The 21,263-nt window shown below is 38.6% G+C and overlaps 1 protein-coding gene across 4 annotated transcripts in view; it reads left to right on the top strand.

Annotated features, from left to right (window-relative positions):
* Positions 1-21,263, top strand: part of LOC116506985 (protein broad-minded-like) — a 93,007-nt gene that overhangs the window by 27,708 nt on the left and 44,036 nt on the right. For all 4 annotated transcript variants that reach the window (XR_004255121.1, XM_032214885.1, XM_032214886.1 and 1 more), the window contains exons 13-19: positions 313-450; positions 3,882-3,971; positions 4,774-4,916; positions 6,044-6,174; positions 6,969-7,170; positions 8,447-8,529; positions 20,983-21,121. Coding sequence is in view for 3 of the 4 variants with exons in the window: in XM_032214885.1 (XP_032070776.1) it covers positions 313-450; positions 3,882-3,971; positions 4,774-4,916; positions 6,044-6,174; positions 6,969-7,170; positions 8,447-8,529; positions 20,983-21,121 (926 nt within the window). In the remaining variant the exon portion in view is untranslated. The remainder of the gene's footprint in view (positions 1-312; positions 451-3,881; positions 3,972-4,773; positions 4,917-6,043; positions 6,175-6,968; positions 7,171-8,446; positions 8,530-20,982; positions 21,122-21,263) is intronic.

The raw sequence follows: 21,263 nt of genomic DNA, 5'->3' as shown, positions 1-21,263 counted from the left end.
TTACAACCATTTGTTTAGTTACCATTCAAAGTTACACTGAAAAAAGTGACATGACTATTTTTTCATTGTTACTACTGTTGCAGCATCACAACTGTTGGCATATATTCAGTTTCAAAATTCCTAAATCCATTTTTCTGATTGTTTTTCTGTAGTTTGTAAAGGTTTCCTCTTGAAATGTTGAAACTAGCTGTTGCTAAAAGATGTATTTTGTATAAAATTTATAAACAGTGTTAAATATAGAGGTGTACTCTATATTCAAAGAGCGGGCAAAAGAAAGCACTTTTACTGATATAAGTGCTCTTTTCTTTCAAGGTAATAAACAAAAGAATTTCTACACAGGAAAAGAATTGCAATATATTTATTTTGTTCATTCCCTGAGCCTCTTAGGCAGATTATTAATATACAAACAAGGCAGAAAACTCTTTCCTATTCAACTGAAAAACCAAAAAGGTAAGGACTTAATGAAAAAGATAACAATTTTGTTCTATTTTGTGACTGCGTTTCTCAAATGTTTCCCATTTGGGATATGTTAAACTCATCTTCTGTTTACAAAAATGAATAGATAATATTGTGGAAGAGAATGGAAACTTAGTATAAGTTTTATGGACACTCAGAGGACTGTGCCAATAGCAGAGATAGAATGGAAAAAATAATAATTCAGTTAACAGTAAATCATAATCTTCATATGCGCTTAGCACAGTGTCTTGGATTCCTGTATTTTCCTTTCCCTTCTCCAACATGACTGCAAACAGATCATTTCATTTTATAGTTTACCGGGGTAATCATAATATATACATTTGTAATTCTGCCAGTAAGAAAGGTCACCAACCCTCCCTTTCCCAAAAAGCTTAGAAGAAAAGCTGCCATCACTTGTATTATTAATAATTCTTAATATCTCCCCCCCCCCCCCGCACACACATAATAGAATCTAGATTGTACCTCCAGAAAAGAACATACTTTTTTCCAGAGCTACCCTTTAATCTGTTTAAGAAGTAAGTATGGTATTAAAGTCTCCCCATTTGATGCTGGAGGTGCCAATATGTCTACCCCATCCATACAAACAAACATACATATAGATATCTGTGCCTATCAAATTTAGTTCATGTGCGCATAGCAATGAAATATGAGAGACACATTCTCTATGGCATGGGTGTCAAACTCGCCACGTTACGTTGCTGACATGTGACATTTTGCGATGTTCTTCCTCGTGGAGCTGGAGTGGGCGTGGATTGCACGTTACACATCCGACCTGTGGGACGCCAGTTTGACACCCCTGCTCTATAGCAAAATCCTAAACATAAGCATTGTTATTTCCAAAAAGGCTTCTGAACTTGAAATAATAGAATAACAGAGTTGGAAGGGACCTTGGAAGTCATCTAGTCCAATTCCCTGTTTGAGCAGGAGATCCTATATCATTTCAGACAAATGGCTGTCCAGTCTCTTTTTGAAAGCCTCCAGTGTTGGGGCATCTACATCACCTGAAGGCAAGCTATCCATTAGTTAATTGTTCTCACTGTTAGGAAATTGCTCCTTAGTTCTAGGTTTCTTTCTTTCAATTTGTTTCCATCCATTGTTTTTTTTGGTCTTGTTTTCAAGTGCTTCAGAAAATAGTTTGACCCTCTCATCTTTGTGGCAGCCCCTTAAATATTGGAATACTGCTATCATGTCTCCCCTAGTCCTTCTTTTTGCTAGACAAGACATGCTCAATTCCTATAACCCTTCTTCATATGTTTCAGCTTCTAGCCCCCTAACCGTCTTTGTTGCTCTTCTCTGCACAAATGAAAATAATGGATGGCTACAAAGTCAAGGGCTTTGTTTTGAAATATGCTCCTTGGGTCAAAACAAGGGCAGAAATAATCAGGGAAATGCCTATGGTATGATAGATAAGAGAATGTGATAGGTAACATCATCCTGGTAGATTCTTATTTTGTAAATGGCAGCCATTTTCAAGAGCACTCACAACATGGTCCCAAAAGTTGCAATATGCCCATCAATTTATAAAGAATGGAGATTCTCGTTGGCTATATATAATAAAGCATTGCATAGGCTATACCAATGATGGCTAACCCCTTTCTGTCTGAATGCTGAAAGTGCACGTGCACCCAAGTGCACACCCAAACCCCCAAAGTGCAATGTGCTAACCCCCCTGTGCATGCACGCACTCCCCCCTCCCCGCACATGCACAACATAGAACTGAAAACCAGCTGGCCAGTGGGAGGCATGCTTGCATGCATGGCGGAGCTGAACTGGGGCGACGGCTCGCGTGCCATCAGAGAGGGTGCTGTGTGCCACTTTTTGCACGCATGCCATAGGTTCGCCATTACGGGGCTATACTGTATGATGTAATCAATTCTACTTTTCAATTCAATTCATCTATCAAAGAATCCAGCCGAGAAGAGCCAGAAGTAATGAGTTACTGTTTAACATAAACCAAATCATAGACTATATTAACTAAAACTTCTCAAACATAGCTACCTAAACACATTAGAGACTTTAACCTTTGAGAATCCCTGGGATTTCACACCATGGCTGTTATTCTTCATCAGTCGCTTGATTAAACCCATTTAAATTAATGACTTCTAGGGAAATGGGAATAGTTTCCAAAGAGAGAGATATTCTTCTTCCCTGATTGGATTGAATGTTTTCTAAATGATTCTTACAATGCCAGCTTACAATGATTCTTACAATGCCAGCCACCACATCTCTCTCTCTCTCTCTCTCTCTCTCTCTCTCTCTCTCTCTCTCTCTCTCCCTCCCTCCCTCCCTCCCTCCCTCTCCCTCTCTCTCCCTTTCTCTCTCTCTATCTCCCCCTCCCTCTCCCCCTCTCTCTCCCTCCCTCTTTTTCAGTGCTACAAAATAATTGCAATTGAATTATGATAAAATAATTGTGGTGTTAAGCTACTGGCCAAAAATGAGGAAAGCGGCAAAATGCTGTCACTTTATATGCCATTCACTTATATGTTTATGATTATAACTTCAGTTTTTTCATGGTCATTTGGTAGAAGTAACTTGCAACAGAATTTCATTTTTAATGTGGGCCAGTGTGTTTACACTAAAAAAAAATTACTCCCCTCCCATCTCATCTCATATCATCTTGTGATCATTCATGTACTATGCATGTATTCATTTATGTTGTACAGGTCTTCAGCTTATGACCACATTTGGGACAATAACTTCCACCTCTAAGCAAGGTGGTTATTAAGCGAGTCATGCCCAATTTAGGACCTTTTTTGCTGTAGTCATTAAGCGAATCACCACAGTTATTAAGTGAATGACAATGAAGCAAATCTGGCTTCCTTCATTGACTTTGCTAGGAAAGTGATCACACAATCCCAAGACACTGCAGTCATTATAAATATATACTAGTTCCCAAGCATCCAATTTTGTGTGACTATGGAGAGGTCATAAGTGAACTAAAAAGGTCATAAGTGTGAGGACCAGTTGTAAGTCACTTTTGGTCAGTACCTTGTAACTTCGAATGTTCACTAAATTATTAATGGTTATAAGTTGAGGACTTCCTGTATGCAATATTTCTCTGCACTTGTGTCAAAATACTAGGAAAAGATGCTAGAAAAGAAACATGGAATTTCTTCGTATGGTCCCCATACCCTGTGGCTGTTAAAATAGCAACAAACCTTCTTGATTAAATTATTTAGAGGAATAAATGAATCTAACAAACTATTTTGACCTTGCTAGAAGAGCACTATACTTGAAATTAGCTAATTATGGTGAATTTAATGGCTTCAGTTGATTAAGCTGAAAGAAATGGTAATGCAGCTTCATTTGTTTATATTGAATCTGTACATAAATATTGTTTCACGCATTGTTACTAAAAGGATTGCTTTTGTTTTCAAGTATTTCCCCCCTTCTGATTTCCCTAGAACTGATGACACTGACAGACCTCATCATAATGTTTACGCGACTTATTTATTGTTCCCCAAATTGTCCCAAACCCCTTACGGTGCATTCAGGTAATAATTCTCTTTTATATGCAGTTATTTTATAAACAACTTGCTTTGAGGAAAGTGTGTCTGCCGAGGGTTAATCTATTCTGTATCTGTAGACAGATGAATATCCAATGTGCTAGGAAGCTGCTGTAGCCTTTATCATCTGGCTTTTGGAGTAGAATTGAGGGAGGGAAAAGTAATAACAGGAGCAGGTTATTTGAAGAGCCACCTCACCTTGAGGGTGTCCTACTACAATAGATAGGATAGTCCCTTCCTTTAAATGTTTCACCCAATGCAGGGGTCCCCAACCCCTGGGCCACAGTCCACTACTGGGCATTGGCCTTTTGGAACCGGGCTGCACACGTGCATCCCTGCTTTTGCAAACAGCGGGCAAATGTTTGTGTCCATGCTTGCCCCACCGTACACACGGAATCATCCCCTTCCCCCCTCCACCAGTCTGCAAAGCTGAAAAGGCTGGGGAACTCTGACCCAAGACACTCAGAAGCGTGTCTTCTTTGGTGACCATTCCAGTCCTTTGGAAGAGCTTTCCACATGGGATTTGAGGGATTTCTATCCTCTTAGCCTTCCAGAAGACTGTGAAGAAAATCTGTCTCTTCCGCTAAGCATTGACTAGAATGGGGGTTGAGCTAGAAGGCTGTTTGGTCTGATGTCTCTATTGGGAAGGGTACAGTTTTGTGAACCATGTGGGATTATGTGTGAACCAGATGGCTATGTAAGTTCTGTAAATAAATAAGCACATTGTATATTTTTTGCCTTGCCACTATTTTGAAAAACTTGGTTGTTGTTTTTTTTTACATTTTTGCAGGTAATTATTCTCCAGCTGGCCTCATTACTGATATACTCCGGGTCCTTTGTGATGGAAAGGAATGTGCAACTGAATGCCTATATACAAATACAGTGATAGGAGAACTTCTTCAACCACTACATTATTTACTGAAAGGAACAGAGGTATCTTTCATTTTTATGCAATTTCTTATTGGAGGGGGGAAACGAGGAAACCTCCACAATGGCAGTGTTTCATCTAGAATCTAGTCAAAGTCATGGCTCTGATATAACTGACTATATCTGAAATCCATAAGTGAAAGAGAATACATATTTTATTTGGGTTGGAAAACACAAGAAACCTGAATCTTTGTTCAGATATTTGTGGGAGCTTCACTTAAAAGTGTTCAATTCGCTTCTAGCAAGATAGGAATTAGATAATTGCTATCTTCATCCAGAGAAGGATGAACAAGGTGGTTTCAAAGCCTTAGAGTATAATCTTGTGATTTTTATTTAAAAGTAAGATCTGTTGAATTCCATGGGCCTGTTTCGCCAAGCAATATAGAACTGCAATGTGAAATTGACTTTGTGCATCAGGTTACTTGCCTATAATTATGCATTAGTGCTAACAAACCATCTGGGTGGTATTTAAGGTGTTACTTTTTTCTTCATAATTGCTGTAATTTTAAATGGGAATGGTGTTATTTTTACTTGTAAGTGAGCACTTGTGGTGACTGAAGCCAAGCAAAATTCTAAATAGTTTGGCAAGCACAGTGAAACGAAACATAATGGATTGGAACTGAATCTACTCTTCAGCTAAGAGAAGGACGTATTCCCAGAAGTTATTTGCATTCAAGATCAATGTGGAGTGGGATAGTTGTCAGATGTTTTGGTTTAGTTTACTTTTACCAAGCAATCTGCAGTACTAAAAAATTCTGTAGCCTTCTTTTGAGGTGGGGGGGGGTGGTATAGAGGAGAATTAGCCCAAATAAATCTTCATCTTTCTGTGCCTTTGTGTACATCCAGTTTTTAGAAACTTCTGTCTATGAAATGACTGACTACAGTTTAAATCTGTGAAGAGTTGAAGGGATTGGGCCATTTAAATTTTTCCCCCAGAAATTATGAAATTAATCTAAACAGAAGGATTTCACTGAGGAAATGAAAAAGAAAAGCTATCAAGAGAAATCTATAGTTTCATTGACAAAACTGGTTTATAGTCAGGATAAAAAAAATGCTTTAAAACCAATTAATGTTGTTATATTAATTAGCTGTGCTTACAGATTATCTTCAAACATTTTTAAATATGCACACAGGTAAATTTGAGTTGTCCAGAAACAACTCTAACACATATAGCTGATATTTTGGCACGAATTGCTGCTGCAGATGATGGTCTTTCACTACTTCTTTATGGAGGAGAAAAGCCGCCTGCCACAGAAAGCACAAGGTATGACAACATCCTTAAAGACTGAAAGCAATTCTCTAGCTATCCCACTAATAAACTGTTTTTCTTTATAGCAAATAGAATGGATGAGATTATGGTATGATTTCTTTGTATGTTACAAAATGAATGAACTGGTAGATAAAGGGAATATTCTATCTGCAAAGCACTTTGTCTAGGAATTACTTGAAAAATATTTAGGAAATTGTCAAGTTTCTTCATGGATTAATGTGTAGTTGTGTTCAAAGGCAATCATGAATTAATTATGTCAGGTGAAGGATGTACATGTAATTGCTAAAATGTATAAACTTCCACTAAATTTGAAATAGAAGAACAAGTGAAAGAATATATGGTAAAGTAGGCTACATTTTTTGGTTGCAATATACAGGTGGGATAATGGGAAAACATGATTATATATGGGAAAAATGATTAAAAACATGATATATCAACTATTTAGCTAAGTAATTTGGATTTGTACATTTGGGGTATTGAAAAGAGGGATTTCCTTCATTTTATTGAAGTATATTTTGTTGGATTTTTTTTGTTGTGAAAAGATTCTAATACGAGTGGAAGACTTTCTATAATTGGAAATACACTTAGTAAATCAGTTTGTTTCTGCAGATATAATAATGATGCAATCTTATTTGTTTGATTTGATGATCTTGGGATCTCTAGGAAGGGACAAAAAAGCTGGAAGGTTGCACTCCCCATCTTTTCTATCGACACCGAGTCAAATTCCTGCATCCATATTATGTCAGCTAATTGACCACTGCTTTTTAAACATTTTGTCTTGTCTCTAGCCTGAAGGGCGCACATGTTATTGCCCAGTTTACAAAGAAGCTTCTTGATGAAGATATTTCTGTTTCGTCTGCATCTGAGATGTTACCAGTCCTCAAAGGAGCTTATATCTTTGTATGCCGCCAAATGTATAGTACCTGTGAAGGCTTAGAGGTGCTGCTACCTTACCAGTTACATAAATCTATTGCTGAAGCTTGGAAAAAGGTAGCCTTATACTTGTTCTTGTAGAGAAGTTCTACTATGGATGCATGTATTCCGAAATGTCACTTTTCATATAAACACATTGTAGTATATACTTTAGAGTCAGTTTGGTGTAATAGTTAAGGAATTGGTCTAGAAAACAGGAAATCCTGAGTTTTAATCCCACCTTAAGAACTTGAGCCATTTACTCTCTCTCAGTCCTAGGAAGAAGGCAGAGGCAAACCACTTCCAAAATCTTGGCCAGAAAATTTGTCCAGGCATTACCAGGAATAAAGATTGCCATAACTCCACCCGTACCACAACTCCCCAAATACAAACTTTATCAAGGGAATAAAATATTACTTTTTTCCTGAGACATGATTGTCCTATAACAAAGGAGGGTATTGTTACTCACTTTATATAATTGTGGCATAAAGCAGTGGATATAGTTTGCAGTCATTTTTGTATAATGAACCTCAATTTACAGTATCTAGCTACATCTTGCTTTGAAAACAAGATACCCAATGTCCATGGAGATTTACATTGTTAGCCTAATGATATCATCATACAACTGACATAAGTCACCATGGAGACATATTTTCTAATTAAACAGACAGTTGTGAATAATAGGCATCAACTCCTCCCAATTAAATTGAGTTTTAGAAGCCCAATTTGCTACTGTGGTTGTAATGTCGCTTTGACAAGATTTTAAAAAGTTACAACTTTTTGTTCAATTGTTAAGTACCCATTTATTTTATAGTAGTCATAAAAACCAGAACAATATTTTCTAAACACAATTACAGAATTTAGTTGCATTTTTTTTTAAGGGTAAAGAAGTCCCTGTGGATTTTACTGTCCTATTCTTTGCTGATTGTAGGGGCAGTGCTCATCTTTGTTTTAAGGCCATTGAGCCAGTGCTGTCCAAAGACATTTCCACACTTATGTGGCCAGCATGACATCATGGAGCACTGTTGCCTTCCCAACAAAGAAGTACCTATTTATCTACTCAAATTTGAATGCTTTCGAACTGCTAGGTTGGCAGGAGCTGAGGACAGGAGCTCACCCCATTGTATGGTGCTTGAGTCTCGAACCTGGGCTGCCAGCATTCCAGCCCACAAGCCCAGCATCATAACTGCTGAGCGTCCATGGCACTCTTATTCAGTTGAATAAAGGGTACAAAAATTTCCGTTTGAAAAATTATTTCTACGTATTTTAATTTAACATGCTTTATTGCTCATTAGTGCTTAAATTTGTTATATTATGATCCAAATTTCTGCTCCTTTTTTTTATCATTCAACAGTCTAGTTTGCTTTCAGAGAGAATTCCAACACCTATAGCTGGGGTGGACACTGTTTCTTCAGTAAACCAAGAATCTCAGAGTTGGTAAGTGATTTTATGTTGGTATGTAGTTAGGATAGCATTTAAAAATTGATATTGTTGCTAATAAAGAGTTTTTAGTGTAATTTGTTGTTACTAAGGCTGCAGATATTTAAATGTTGCATGTAATAGTACAAGGCTTAGTGTCACAGTACTTTCTCTTGCTTAATTGTCTTTGTATCTAATACTTCTGGTTTACTCATATTCAGTTTTGGCTTATCTCTCATTTTTTTTCTTTAGCTACTTTATTTTGCTGGTACAGCTTCCATTAGTTTGATTTTCAGCTCTCCTCACATCTTTTCACTTACAACTTTTGCTTTTTCTTACTCCTTTTTTCTTCATCTCTCAGTTAGAATGCATTTAGTCTCTTTCTTTTTTAATGTCATCAACATTGCTCTTGGTTTTTACTGCTCTTCCTTTTCACCTCACCCTGCCTGGTGACTTTCTGATTCTGCTGTGCAAAATCTGAAGACTCAACTGTGCAGTGGATACTTTGAATTATTTAGGGAAGAACAAGGGCAAATTTGACTTGTCTTATTTAAGAGTGATGCCGCATTGCTTACATAATTATCAGCATTTGCAGATGATGATCATTTATTTACTTTTAGCTGGGTTGCTTCAATGTTTTCCAGAACTCATGAATTTTATATGTGAATTCATAGGACCCTAGAAATTGCTATAAGCACCGCTAGTCATTGTTCGTTAATAGTGGTTTTCAAGGATTCTAAATTCTAAATTCTAAATGGAGATTTTCCAATTCCAATTCAGGGGGAGATGATGATGATGGTTATATCCCAACTTGATGCACTTAAAGTGGTCAGAAAGATGCCAGGGTTTGAGCCCTGCCCTTCTTTGTCTATCTACATATTTCTACAAATCTATATAACTTTCTCACAATGACATTAGCAGCCATTGAAACCACTTACTATGTACGTCTATGCCTATGTTTCATGATTCCATTCCGTATATGATATACGTATTTCCAAGGCAGTCCCAAAGGAACTTTTCCAAGAGGCAACTGGATTGTCTTTGTTTTTCTTTGAAGATATTTCATTTCTCATCCAAGAAGCTTCTTCAGTTCTGACTTGAATGGTGAGGAATGGAAGGGTTTGTATTCTTTGTACTCATCGGTCATTAGACTCTTTTGGAAAGTCATTGAGGGCACTTGGAGGTTTATCGGTGCCCTCAGCGTCGCTTGAATAGTACAAATAGGTATGGAACATTTTTTGAACTGCTGAAACGACTGTGTTTACAATGGGTGTTCTACATCCATTTGCACTATTCAGATGACCTTGAGGACACAGATGGATCTCCAAGAAGCTTCTTGAATGAGAAGTGAAATGTCTTCAAAAAAAACAAACAAAGAAAGAAACTCCAATTGCCTTTTGAAATAGAACCTTTGGGACAGCCATGACCTGGATGACTGAGAATCTCCATAGACATTTGCCAAGGCAGTGATCTGTATTCTACACTTAGGTTAACAATGGTTGATTCTTCCCATTGCAATTGTAACCACTGCTTTTTTTAAAAATAAAAAAAATGTCAGCTTTATGTGTAAAATGTGAGCATCATATTACTGTCAAATTATAGGAGAGCAATTATATTGTTTTTTAGTATCTTATACAAAGTATTGGTGCTAAGAAAAAAATCATTATATAAAGAATCATTTAAAAAACATGTTTAGTTTTCAAATCCTACAAAAAGCATTTTTAATGCCTTGTTTAAAACAGGTTTGTTGCCCATATAATGCCTTCTGTGCTTTCAATATAAAAACATTTGCAGGGTGAATTTTGTCTATTGAAGGTCAAACAAATCCTCTTGTCTGGGTTTCCTGGGAAATCTATTTGCAGATCAATGTTTTTCTTTAGATCATAATAACTCATGTCTTTTCTGTATAGTTTGCAATAACAAAAAAGAAAAAAAGCCGTGAATCTTACCTGGTCGTGTTTACATTTAATCATAAGTCATAGTTATGAGGAATGAGTTGTATGCTTGTAATGGCTCTTCCTTATAAGAAGCAAAGAAGTCAGGTTTCTTCATCCGTTGTTTGCTTAGCATTACATGCGAATCAAGGACTGATTTATTATTCTCTCAATAATTCAGAATCATAAAACATTCTTTTGTTCTGGCATACACTTTTTGCTCTGTCAGGAGCAAAATAGACTAGATTTCCCTGTTAACACATATAATGAAAACAAATCACAAATGAAGCCATAGAACCTTCATTTTTGGGGGCCCGTGGCAGGAGGAACCTAGCAGCAGCCGCATAGAAACAGGTAGAGAGAAAGATGATGAAAACACAGTTCATGCTGAAAGTACATCTCTAGATTTTGGTTTATCAATGCAAACAAATGCCAGCAATATGCTATAAGTAGTTTGTGGAGATACAGCATGCACTTGTATCTATGGTGGGGAGGATTATAATAGGCAGTACTATACCATAAGGACGTCACATGAATAAGCAGAGCCAAAATTTTCTAGGATTTCATTTGTTTGTTTTCTACTTTAAGTGTCTTAAGCTTATCCAATGGATCAGATCCCGTCTTTCTGTTTGGTTTTGGTAATAATTGTCAGAAAATTAATCATTGGTTATTTTATTTTATTATTATTGTACAATTGTATCACAGCGGCCAGTTGTTTCGCCGGATTTGGCATTGGTTACTAGTCGGGCCCCACCCAGGGGCCTAGGACGTCGTAACGTATTTTCGTAATATGCGTGCAGATCCAAGCAGTGCGGCTTTTTGCATTTGACTGATGGTGATTTTGTCAATTTTTAACTGTTTTAAATGTAATTCCAGTGCTTTTGGAATAGCACCCAGTGTGCCAATTACCACTGGAATTACCACTGCTGGTTTGTGCCATAGTCGTTGAATTTCGATTTTTAAGTCCTGGTATCTTGCGATTTTTTCATGTTCCTTCTCGGCGACCCTGCTATCACCTGGTATTGCGATGTCTATGATTGTGACCTTATTTTTCTCAACCAGTGTGATGTCTGGTGTATTATGCGCCAGTATTTTGTCGGTTTGTATACGGAAATCCCACAAGATCTTGACCATCTGATTTTCGGTGACTTTTTCAGGCTGATGTTCCCACCAGTTTGTTGCTGTTTTAATATTATAATTTTTGCACAAATTCCAATGGATCATTTGTGCTACTGAATTGTGCCGCAATTTATAATCAGTCTGCGCGATTTTTTTACAGCAGCTGAGTATGTGATCAACAGTTTCATCAGCTTCTTTGCAAAGTCTGCATTTGGCATCATCAGAGGATTTTTCGATTTTGGCCTTAATGGCATTTGTGCGGATAGCTTGTTCTTGCGCAGCCAGGATTAGTGACTCTGTTTCTTTCTTTAATGTACCTGTTGTTAGCCATAACCAAGTTTGTTCACTGTCCACTTTATCTTTTATTTTTTCCAGAAATTGGCCATGCAGTGCTTTGTTCTGCCAACTCTCCATTCTTGATTTTATCACATCTTTTCTGTATTCTTGTTTTGTCTGTTGGGCCTTCAGTAGATTTTTGTTCTTTACTTCGATTAATAGATGTTCTTGACTTTCTTTTAAATAATCAGCCAGTCCATGTTTTTCTTCTTCAACTGTTTGCTTCACTTGTAATAATCCTCTGCCACCTGATTTTCGGGGCAGGTACAGTCTATCAGTATCACCACGTGGATGTAAACTGTAGTGCATTGTCATTAGTTTCCTGGTTTTTCGGTCCAAAAGGTCCAAATCAGCTTGTGTCCAGTTAACTATACCAGCTGTGTATCTTATAACTGGTATTGCCCAGGTATTTATGGCCTTGATTGTATTTCCACCATTCAATTTAGATTTCAAAATTTTCCTAACTCTGTTGGTGTACTCTCGCCTGACAATAGTTTTTACTTCTCCATGCTTGATGTTATCCAACTGCAGAATGCCTAAGTATTTGTAGGCTTCATTTTCTTTGCATTTAATTAATTGGCCATTGGGCATTTCAATTCCCTCACATGCAGTGATTTTGCCCCTTTTTATGGATACAGTGGCGCATTTTTCCATGCCAAACTGCATTGAAATATCGGTGCTGAATACTCGGACTGTGTTTGTCAATGATTGGATTTCTATTTCTGACTTTCCATAGAGTTTCAAATCATCCATATATAGTAAATGTGAAATTTTTTCAACTTCTTTGGCTGTTTGGTAGCCTAATTTCATTTTTTTTAAGATTACTGATAGTGGGATCATTGCGATGATGAAGAGAAGAGGTGAAAGTGAATCACCCTGGAAAATTCCTCGCTTGATATTAACTATTCCGTAGATCTCATTCCCTACTGCCAACTCAGTTCTCCATTGTTTCATCGCCTTTTCAGTAAAGGATGTAATATTTTTGCTAATACCAGTTGTTTCTAAGCATTTTATGATCCAACTATGTGGCAGTGAGTCAAATGCCTTTTTGTAATCAATCCAGACCATATTCAAGTTCGTTTTTCTGTTCTTACAATTTTCTAATATCATTTTATCAATTAGAAGCTGATCTTTGGTGCCCCTGCTCCTTCTTTTGTTGCCTTTTTGCTCTACTGGCAAGATGTTGTTTGTTTCCAAATAATCCATCATGTTATCTGCAATAATGCCTGTGAGTAATTTGAAGGTTGTTGGCAAGCATGTTATTGGTCTGTAGTTTTCAGGTGTTGTTCCTTTAGCTGCATCTTTCTGAATCAAGTATGTTTTTCCAGTTGTCAACCATTCATCAATTTGGCCCTTTTGTAAAATTTCATTCAGTTGCCTGGCCAATATTGCATGTAAACTGGTCAGATATTTGAGCCAGAAACCATGTAATTGGTCCTTTCCAGGTGATGTCCAATTCTTTACCTTTTTAACTCGATTTTTGACCATCCCAGTTGTTATTTCTAATACTTGCATTTGCTTGTTGCCAATGCTTTTCTCAAAGTCATGTATCCACTTTGCTTCCTTGTTGTAGTCCTTTGCATTTTCCCACAATTCTTTCCAGAATTCAACTGTGGCCTGTTTTTCTGGTTTTTCACTTTTGGTGTCACCATTTACATTAAGACTTTGATAAAAACGCCGTTGGTCTGATCTAAATTGCTGATTTTGTTTATATTGGATGATTCGTGCCTCATATCTTTCAATTTTTCTAGCTGTTGCTGTTATCTGCTGTTTTACAATCTCTACAGCTTCATTGATGTTTCTTGTATCCAATCTATATCTTCTGATTAGCCGATCTATGATTTTGTTGTTTTTAAGCCGTTGCTCATGCATGTTCTTTAAGTTACTAGCATCTGCCCTTAATTTTTTGATTTTTTGTTCTAAACGGATTTTCCACTTTGGCTTTGATGCTTTTTCTGTTGTGTGACTAGGTACTTTAATTTTAATGCCTAGTTCATTAGTGACTATTACAGCTGCGCTGTACATTAACTGGTTTGTTTCCAAGATGGATCCCGGTTCAATTGTTGAAAACACTGCATTAACCATTTTCATGATAGGGGCCAAAATTTTCTTAGGCACAGTTTTTAGTGATGGTAAACGTTGCCTTTCCTCATTAAGCAGAAAATGCTCCATGATCTTATCCTTCAATTCTTTTTGTTTTTGAGTTAGTTCATCAGTTGGTTCAGTGATAACTGGTTCTAGTGGTGGTGATGTTATTTCCTCCCCGAGAGCTTCTTCTGGGAGTTCTACTATAATGTCTTTAGTTGTGTCTTGAATATCAGTTATTTCCGCTTGTGATATTGTTTTTTGGGTTTTGCAATTTGCCTGAATTTCCTCATGTTCAACTTCACTAAACACTTTATTCCGTATAATAAATCGCCTTTGATCTGCTAGTCGTTGTTCACTAACATTTGAATCTGGATATTGTTGTTTCCATAATTCATACATTCGCTTTAAATAGCCTCTTTTTTCTGGCTCTGAGTTGTAGTAACAGGCCATTATGGCACGGTTTTCATCTGCACTATATTTTTGTTGTTTTGTTGGCTAGTCCACTTGTAGCCCACTTGTCGACGGATGTCCAGGGACCCCAACATCCGCCGCGGCCCTTGTTAACCCGCGCGACGACCGATGCGGTATGGAATTCTTATTTGTTTTTTTCACCATATTGTATGGGTTGGCGGGGGGTTTTTTACGGGACCAGATGCCAACCTGACCCCAACCCTCCTCCTTTCTCATCCGGGCTTGGGACCGGCAACGGCGGAGTTTTATTATTATTATTATTATTATTATTATTATTATTATTATTATTATACAATTGTATCACAGCGGCCAGTTGTTTCGCCGGATTTGGCATTGGTTATGTCTATGATTGTAACCTTATTTTTCTCAACCAGTGTGATGTCTGGTGTATTATGGGCCAGTATTTTGTCCGTTTGTATGCGAAAATCCCACAAGATCTTGACCATCTGATTTTCGATGACTTTTTCAGGCTGATGTTCCCACCAGTTTGTTGCTGTTTTAATATTATATTTTTGCACAAATTCCAATCGATCATTTGTGCTACTGAATTGTGCCGCAATTTATAATCAGTCTGCGCTATTTTTTTACAGCAGCTGAGTATATGATCAACAGTTTCATCAGCTTCTTTGCAAAGTCTGAATTTGGCATCATCAGAGGATTTTTCGATTTTGGCCTTAATGGCATTTGTGCGGATAGCTTGTTCTTGCGCAGCCAGGATTAGTGACTCTTTCTTTCTTTAATGTACCTGCTGTTAACCATAACCAAGTTTTTTCACTGTCCACTTTATCTTGTATTTTTTCCAGAAATTGGCCATGCAATGCTTTGTTCTGCCAACTCTCCATTCTTGATTTTATCACATCTTTTCTGTATTCTTGTTTCGTCTGTTGGACCTTCAATAGATTTTTGTTCTTTACTTCGATTAATAAATGTTCTTGACTTTCTTTTAAATAATCAGCCAGTGCATGTTTTTCTTCTTCAACTATTTGCTTCACTTGTAATAATCCTCTGCCACCTGATTTTCGTGGCAGGTGTAGTCTATCAGTATCACCACGTGGATGTAAACTGTAGTGCATTGTCATTAGTTTCCTGGTTTTTCGGTCCAAAATGTCCAAATCAGCTTGTGTCCAGTTAACTATACCAGCTGTGTATCTTATAACTGGTATTGCCCAGGTATTTATGGCTTGATTGTATTTCCACCATTCAATTTAGATTTCAAAATTTTTCTAACTCTGTTGGTGTACTCTCCCCTGACAATGGTTTTTACTTCTCCATGCTTGATGTTATCCAACTGCAGAATGCCTAAGTATTTGTGGGCTTCATTTTTGTTGCATTTAATTAGTTGGCCATTGGGCATTTCAATTCCCTCACATGCAGTGATTTTGCCCCTTTTTATAAATACAGTGGCGCATTTTTCCATGCCAAACTGCATTGAAATATCGGACTATGTTTGTCAGTGATTGGATTTCTATTTCTGACTTTCCATAGAGTTTCAAATCATCCATATATAATAAATGCAAAAAATTTTCAGCTTCCTTGGCTGTTTGGTAGCCTAATTTCATATTTTTTTTAAGATTACCGATAGTGGGATCATCGTGATGATGAAGAGAAGAGGTGAAAGTGAATCACCCTGGAAAATTTCTCGCTTGATATTAACCGTTCTGTAGTTCTCATTCCCTACTGCCAACTCAGTTCTCCATTGTTTCATCGTCTTTTCAGTAAAGGATGTAATATTTTTGCTAATGCCAATTGTTTCTAAGCATTTTATGATCCAACTATGTGGCAATGAGTCGAATGCCTTTTTGTAATCAATCCAGACCATATTCAAGTTCGTTTTTCTGTTCTTACAATTTTCTAATATTATTTTATCAATTAGGAGCTGATCTTTTGTGCCCCTGTTCCTTCTTTTGTTGCCTTTTTGCTCTACTGGCAAGATGTTATTTGTTTCCAAATAATCCATAATGTTATCTGCAATAATGCCTGTGAGTAATTTGAAGGTTGTTGGCAAGCATGTTATTGGTCTGTAGTTTTCAGGTATTGTTCCTTTAGTTGCATCCTTTTGAATCAAGTATGTTTTTCCAGTTGTCAATCATTCATCAATTTGACCATTTTGTAAAATTTCATTCAGTTGCCTGGCCAATATTGCTTGTAAACCGGTCAGATATTTGAGCCAGAAACCATGTAATTGGTCATTTCCAGGTGATGTCCAATTCTTTACTTTTTTTACTCGATTTTTGACCATCCCAGTTGTTATTTCTAATACTTGCATTTGCTTGTTGCCAATGCTTTTCTCAAAGTCATGTCTCCACTTTGCTTCCTTATTGTAGTCCTTTGCATTTTCCCACAGTTCTTTCCAGAATTCAACTGTGGCCTGCTTTTCTGGTTTTTCACTTTTGGTGTCACCATTCACATTAAGACTTTGATAAAAACGCCGTTGGTCTGATCGAAATTGCTGATTTTGTTTATATTGGATGATTCGTGCCTCATATCTTTCAATTTTTCTAGCTGTTGCTGTTATCTGCTGTTTTACAATCTCTACAGCTTCATTGATGTTTCTTGTATCCAATCTATATCTTCTGATTAGCTGATGTATGATTTTGCTGTTTTTAAGCCATTGCTCATGCATGTTCTTTAAGTTGCTAGCATCTGCCCTTAATTTTTTGACTTTTTGTTCTAATCAGATTTTCCACTTTGGCTTTGATGCTTTCTCCGTTGTGTGACTAGGTACTTTGATTTTAATGCCTAGTTCATTAGTGACTATTACAGCTGCGCTGTACATTAACTGGTTCGTTTCCAAGATGGATCCTGATTCAATTGTTGAAAACACTGCATTAACCATTTTCATGATAGAGGCCAAAATTTTCTGAGGCACAGTTTTTAATGATGGTAAATGTTGCCTTTCCTCATTAAGCAGAAAATGCTCCATGATCTTATCCTTCAATTCTTTTTGTTTTTGAGTTAGTTCATCAGTTGGTTCAGTGATAACTGGTTCTGGTGGTAGTGTTGTTATTTCCTCCCCAACAGCTTCTTCTGGGAGTTCTACTACAATGTCTTTAGTTGTGTTTTGAATATCAGTTATTTCCACTTGTGATGTTGTTTTTTTTAGTTTTGCAATTTGCCTGAATTTCCTCAAGTTCAACTTCACTAAAGACTTTATTCCATATAATAAATCGCCTTTGATCTGCTAGTCATTGTTCACTATCATTTGAATCTGGATATTGTTGTTTCCATAATTCATACATTCGCTTTAAATAATCTCTTTTTTCTGGCTCTGAGTTGTAGTAACAGGCCATTATGGCACGGTTCTCATCTGCACTATATTTTTGTCGTTTTGTTGGCTGGTCCACTTGTAGCCCACTTGTCGACGGATGTCCAGGGACCTCAATATCCGCCACAGCCCTTGTTAACCCGCGCGACGACCGATGTAGATAGTTGTTATTCTGAAGCAATGAATTTAGCTGTGGGCCCACACCAGTCTCACCTAAATTATATCAATCTGAGAATTGACTCAGGTGGTTCGTTTGTCACACTGGATTATACTTATCATCATGTGATCTACATTCGGGAACCTTCTTTTCTTGAATCAAATCATCCCCATCCTGGTCATCCTCATCCTCATAAAAACAAGAGCTTCCGCTCTTGAATATGGGAATGAACGCTGTTTTTAAAACATCCTGCTTTCTTTTTGCCACTCAAAGTACAGGGTACAATTCAGATGCCCTAAACATTATTTTTCAATTAATCCCTGGTAATATCAATATCTTTGAGAGGTCCTGCTCCTCATGACTGAATTTGCAGATTTCTACTTGCCGGGGACAAGAAAGTAGGTTGTCTCTGTGGAATAATTTAATACCGAGTAGATGAGCTATAATAGTCATGAGTTCTAGGAGTCTTTTTTCAAGATGGTTCAGTGGCTAAGACGGTGAGCTTGTTGATCAGAAAGGTTGGCAGTTCGGCAATTTGAATCCCGTTACTTGTCCCAGCTTCTGCCAACCTAGCAGTTCGAAAGCATGTAAAAATGCAAGTAGAAAAATGGGAATCACCTTTGGTGGGAAGGTAACAGCATTCTGTGTGCCTTCAGCGTTTAGTCATGCTAGCCACCAGAAACGTGCAGTCACTGGAGGCAGGGGAGGCGGGGCCTCACCAGTCTCATGAGGAAAAGGAAAGAATTTTTAAAATAATTAAAAAGGCCAAGGTAGTTGCTGCCAGACTCCAAGTCACAGTGACTTTGAGTCTGCTTAGTGTTAACTGTAGGGGGAGGCGAGAGAACTATGGGCTTCTTTTGCATAAGAAATTTTTCACCTTTTAAGAGTTAAGCAAGGGTTAAAAAGCAAAAAATTCCGTATGCAAAGGAGGCACGTGATTCTCCCGCCTCCTGATCTGGGAGCAGCAAATCATGTCTTGCGCTGCTTGAGCGGGGAGGGCAGAGACTCCATTTCCTCGGCTGCAGAGGGAAAGCGAGCTAAAGCCTTCCTCACTGCAGGTTGAATTTCTCGGTTGCAGATGAGCGAGAGAGAGAAAACCGTGAAGGGAGAAGAAAGAGAAGGAAGGAAAGAAGGAGGTGGGGGAAGAAGGGAGGAAGGAGGAGGAGGAGAAGCATCTCTGGGCAGGCCAATTATTCATGCACTAAGCGAGCTCTGAGAGAATGGCTGTGGAAGTTAAGGGCTGCGGTTCTCCTGCCTTTTCCTTTTGCAAAGCCAGAGGCGCCCCCGGGCCCCCTCCCCGCCTTCCTCATCCTTTGCTCTCACCTGAGGGGAGCAGTCGCAACCGAGTCGTGTGTGTTTGTGTCAGCAAGCAGATCAAAGGCTTTGGCGCCTTGGCCAAATGAGGGGTAGGAGTGGGGGTGGGTGGAGGATGCCGGCCACAAACAGAGGCTTGGAGGGGGTGCGGAGAGGTGAGCCGTTGAGGAACCTGCTGAGCTAGGGACAGCCGCCACGGCTACCCTCTTTGCTAGGCTCCTGCATAGCTCCACTGCAGTGCTGGCTGGCTCTCCCCTCTGCCCCCTCCCCCGACCTCGCTTTAAAAGGAACTTGTGGTTTCGTTCAACGGAGACCCATCCAAATCCTGAACACATAACCACCACCCCCTTCGTCTTCCCTTCTGAGGGCATTCATGGAATCCCCACCATGTCCTTTTTATCTGCAGCTGTTAGTCCAATGTTAAGCTATTGACCGCCTGCTTGCCTGCCTGCCTGCCTGCAAGCACTTTCTGGGCATCAGGTGAAGTCGGCAGGCATGGAAGGCTACTACGTGGCTACTAACAACCACTGTTCCCTCTAAGCTGTGCGGGTGTGCAACCGCGCAGGTGGCAACAAAACAGTTTCCAACTGCCGCATAGTGATCTTTAGCATGCTGGACTTTAGTCTGCAGGTGGCTAGGAGGCTTCTGTCAGCTGGGCTGGGATATTATAGTGCCTGGACACACCCAGAGAAGGGCGGGCCTTTGGACAACAGAAATGTGGCCGCCTAGGGTTATGATTGGGCTCCCTCCGCTGGCATGTGGCTGATTGACAGGGAGGCTGTTCCCTCCTGGATCAAAGTTACTGAGGGGGGAAGCAGCGGCAGCAGCAGCAGCAGAAGCCAACTCTCTGCGGGACGTGCAGAGCATGCTTCTGTCCCAGTATGTCGGCTAAGCCCCCATGGCTGGCTGGGCTCCCCGCAGTTGGCTCCGCTTCCAAGATGCAGGTGTGTGGGAGCGCTCATCACGCAAGCAAGTGGAAACCCACGCCGGGTGTGCACATGTTGTCTGAATCCAGCCTCTGAGTTCGGAGCATTGGAGCTTGAGGTTTTTTTCACCTCACTGGCCATGAAGCTCACCACACGTCACTTCTAGCCACATGACCACGGAGACATCTTCAGACACCGCTGGCTCTTTGTCTTTGAAATGGAGATGAGCACATATGTGTGAGGGAACCTTTACCTTTACCTTTGTCATTAGTTCTAGGAGTCTTTTTTCAAAATCATTATTAAATAGGCCTTCTGTCACTAATGTTTACTTTTAGTGGATTGGAGTGTGTGTTTTTTAAATTTTAATTCTAGGATTAAGGATTTTGTAAATCACTTTCAGATTCCTTTCAGTAAAGAGAGGTATAAAGATGTTTTCGTAACCATAAATAAAAAATCTGACTTGAAGACATGGGGAGTTTTGTTGTCTGGGCTTGGGAGAAAATGTGCTTAGCAGAGTTAATAGCCAAGCCTATTAGAGAATGTTGGACCTTCAGGGGAGACAGCTGCAGTGTAGGTAGAACAGACATGGATATGCAGATGATTTTGCACATGAATTAATTGCAACCAGATGGTGGATTGGGCAACAGAGGCAATATGGAAGGGAAACATTTTCATAACAAATATTATGTGTTAATAGAATAGCATATGTCTTTCATGTTACAAAGACGTCCTCTGTATAAGAAAAACAAAACAAAGCTTTAAGTGCTATTACAGTTTTTATGGGAGAAGGAAGTGTTTGGTTTATTTTGCTGTTTATTGTACTCAGAGAACTGTGTTTGATTTTTTTCCCCTCTCTCTCAGTATTGTATTAGAAGAAACGTTGTTGGATGACTTGCTAAATTTTGCTACCACACCGAAAGGTCTTCTCCTTTTACAGAACACAGGAACAGTCACTGAATGTGTCACCTTCATGTTCAACAGGTTCATGAAGAATCTCCAGGTTGGCATTATGATTCTTAAATATATATTTGGAACAAAAATTCATAAAAACAATTATTTTGCTTACTCTAATAACTTGATTGGCTTGCACTGTAACCTTTTCCTGCCAAAGCTATTTGTTGGTCTCAGAATGCTAATTAGAA

This window comes from Thamnophis elegans, chromosome 4 (assembly GCF_009769535.1).
Source record: "Thamnophis elegans isolate rThaEle1 chromosome 4, rThaEle1.pri, whole genome shotgun sequence".
In the NCBI taxonomy this organism is placed as follows: domain Eukaryota; kingdom Metazoa; phylum Chordata; class Lepidosauria; order Squamata; family Colubridae; genus Thamnophis; species Thamnophis elegans.
The sequence above is the reverse complement of the archived record's forward strand: the minus strand, read 5'-3'. Positions and strand labels throughout refer to the sequence as shown.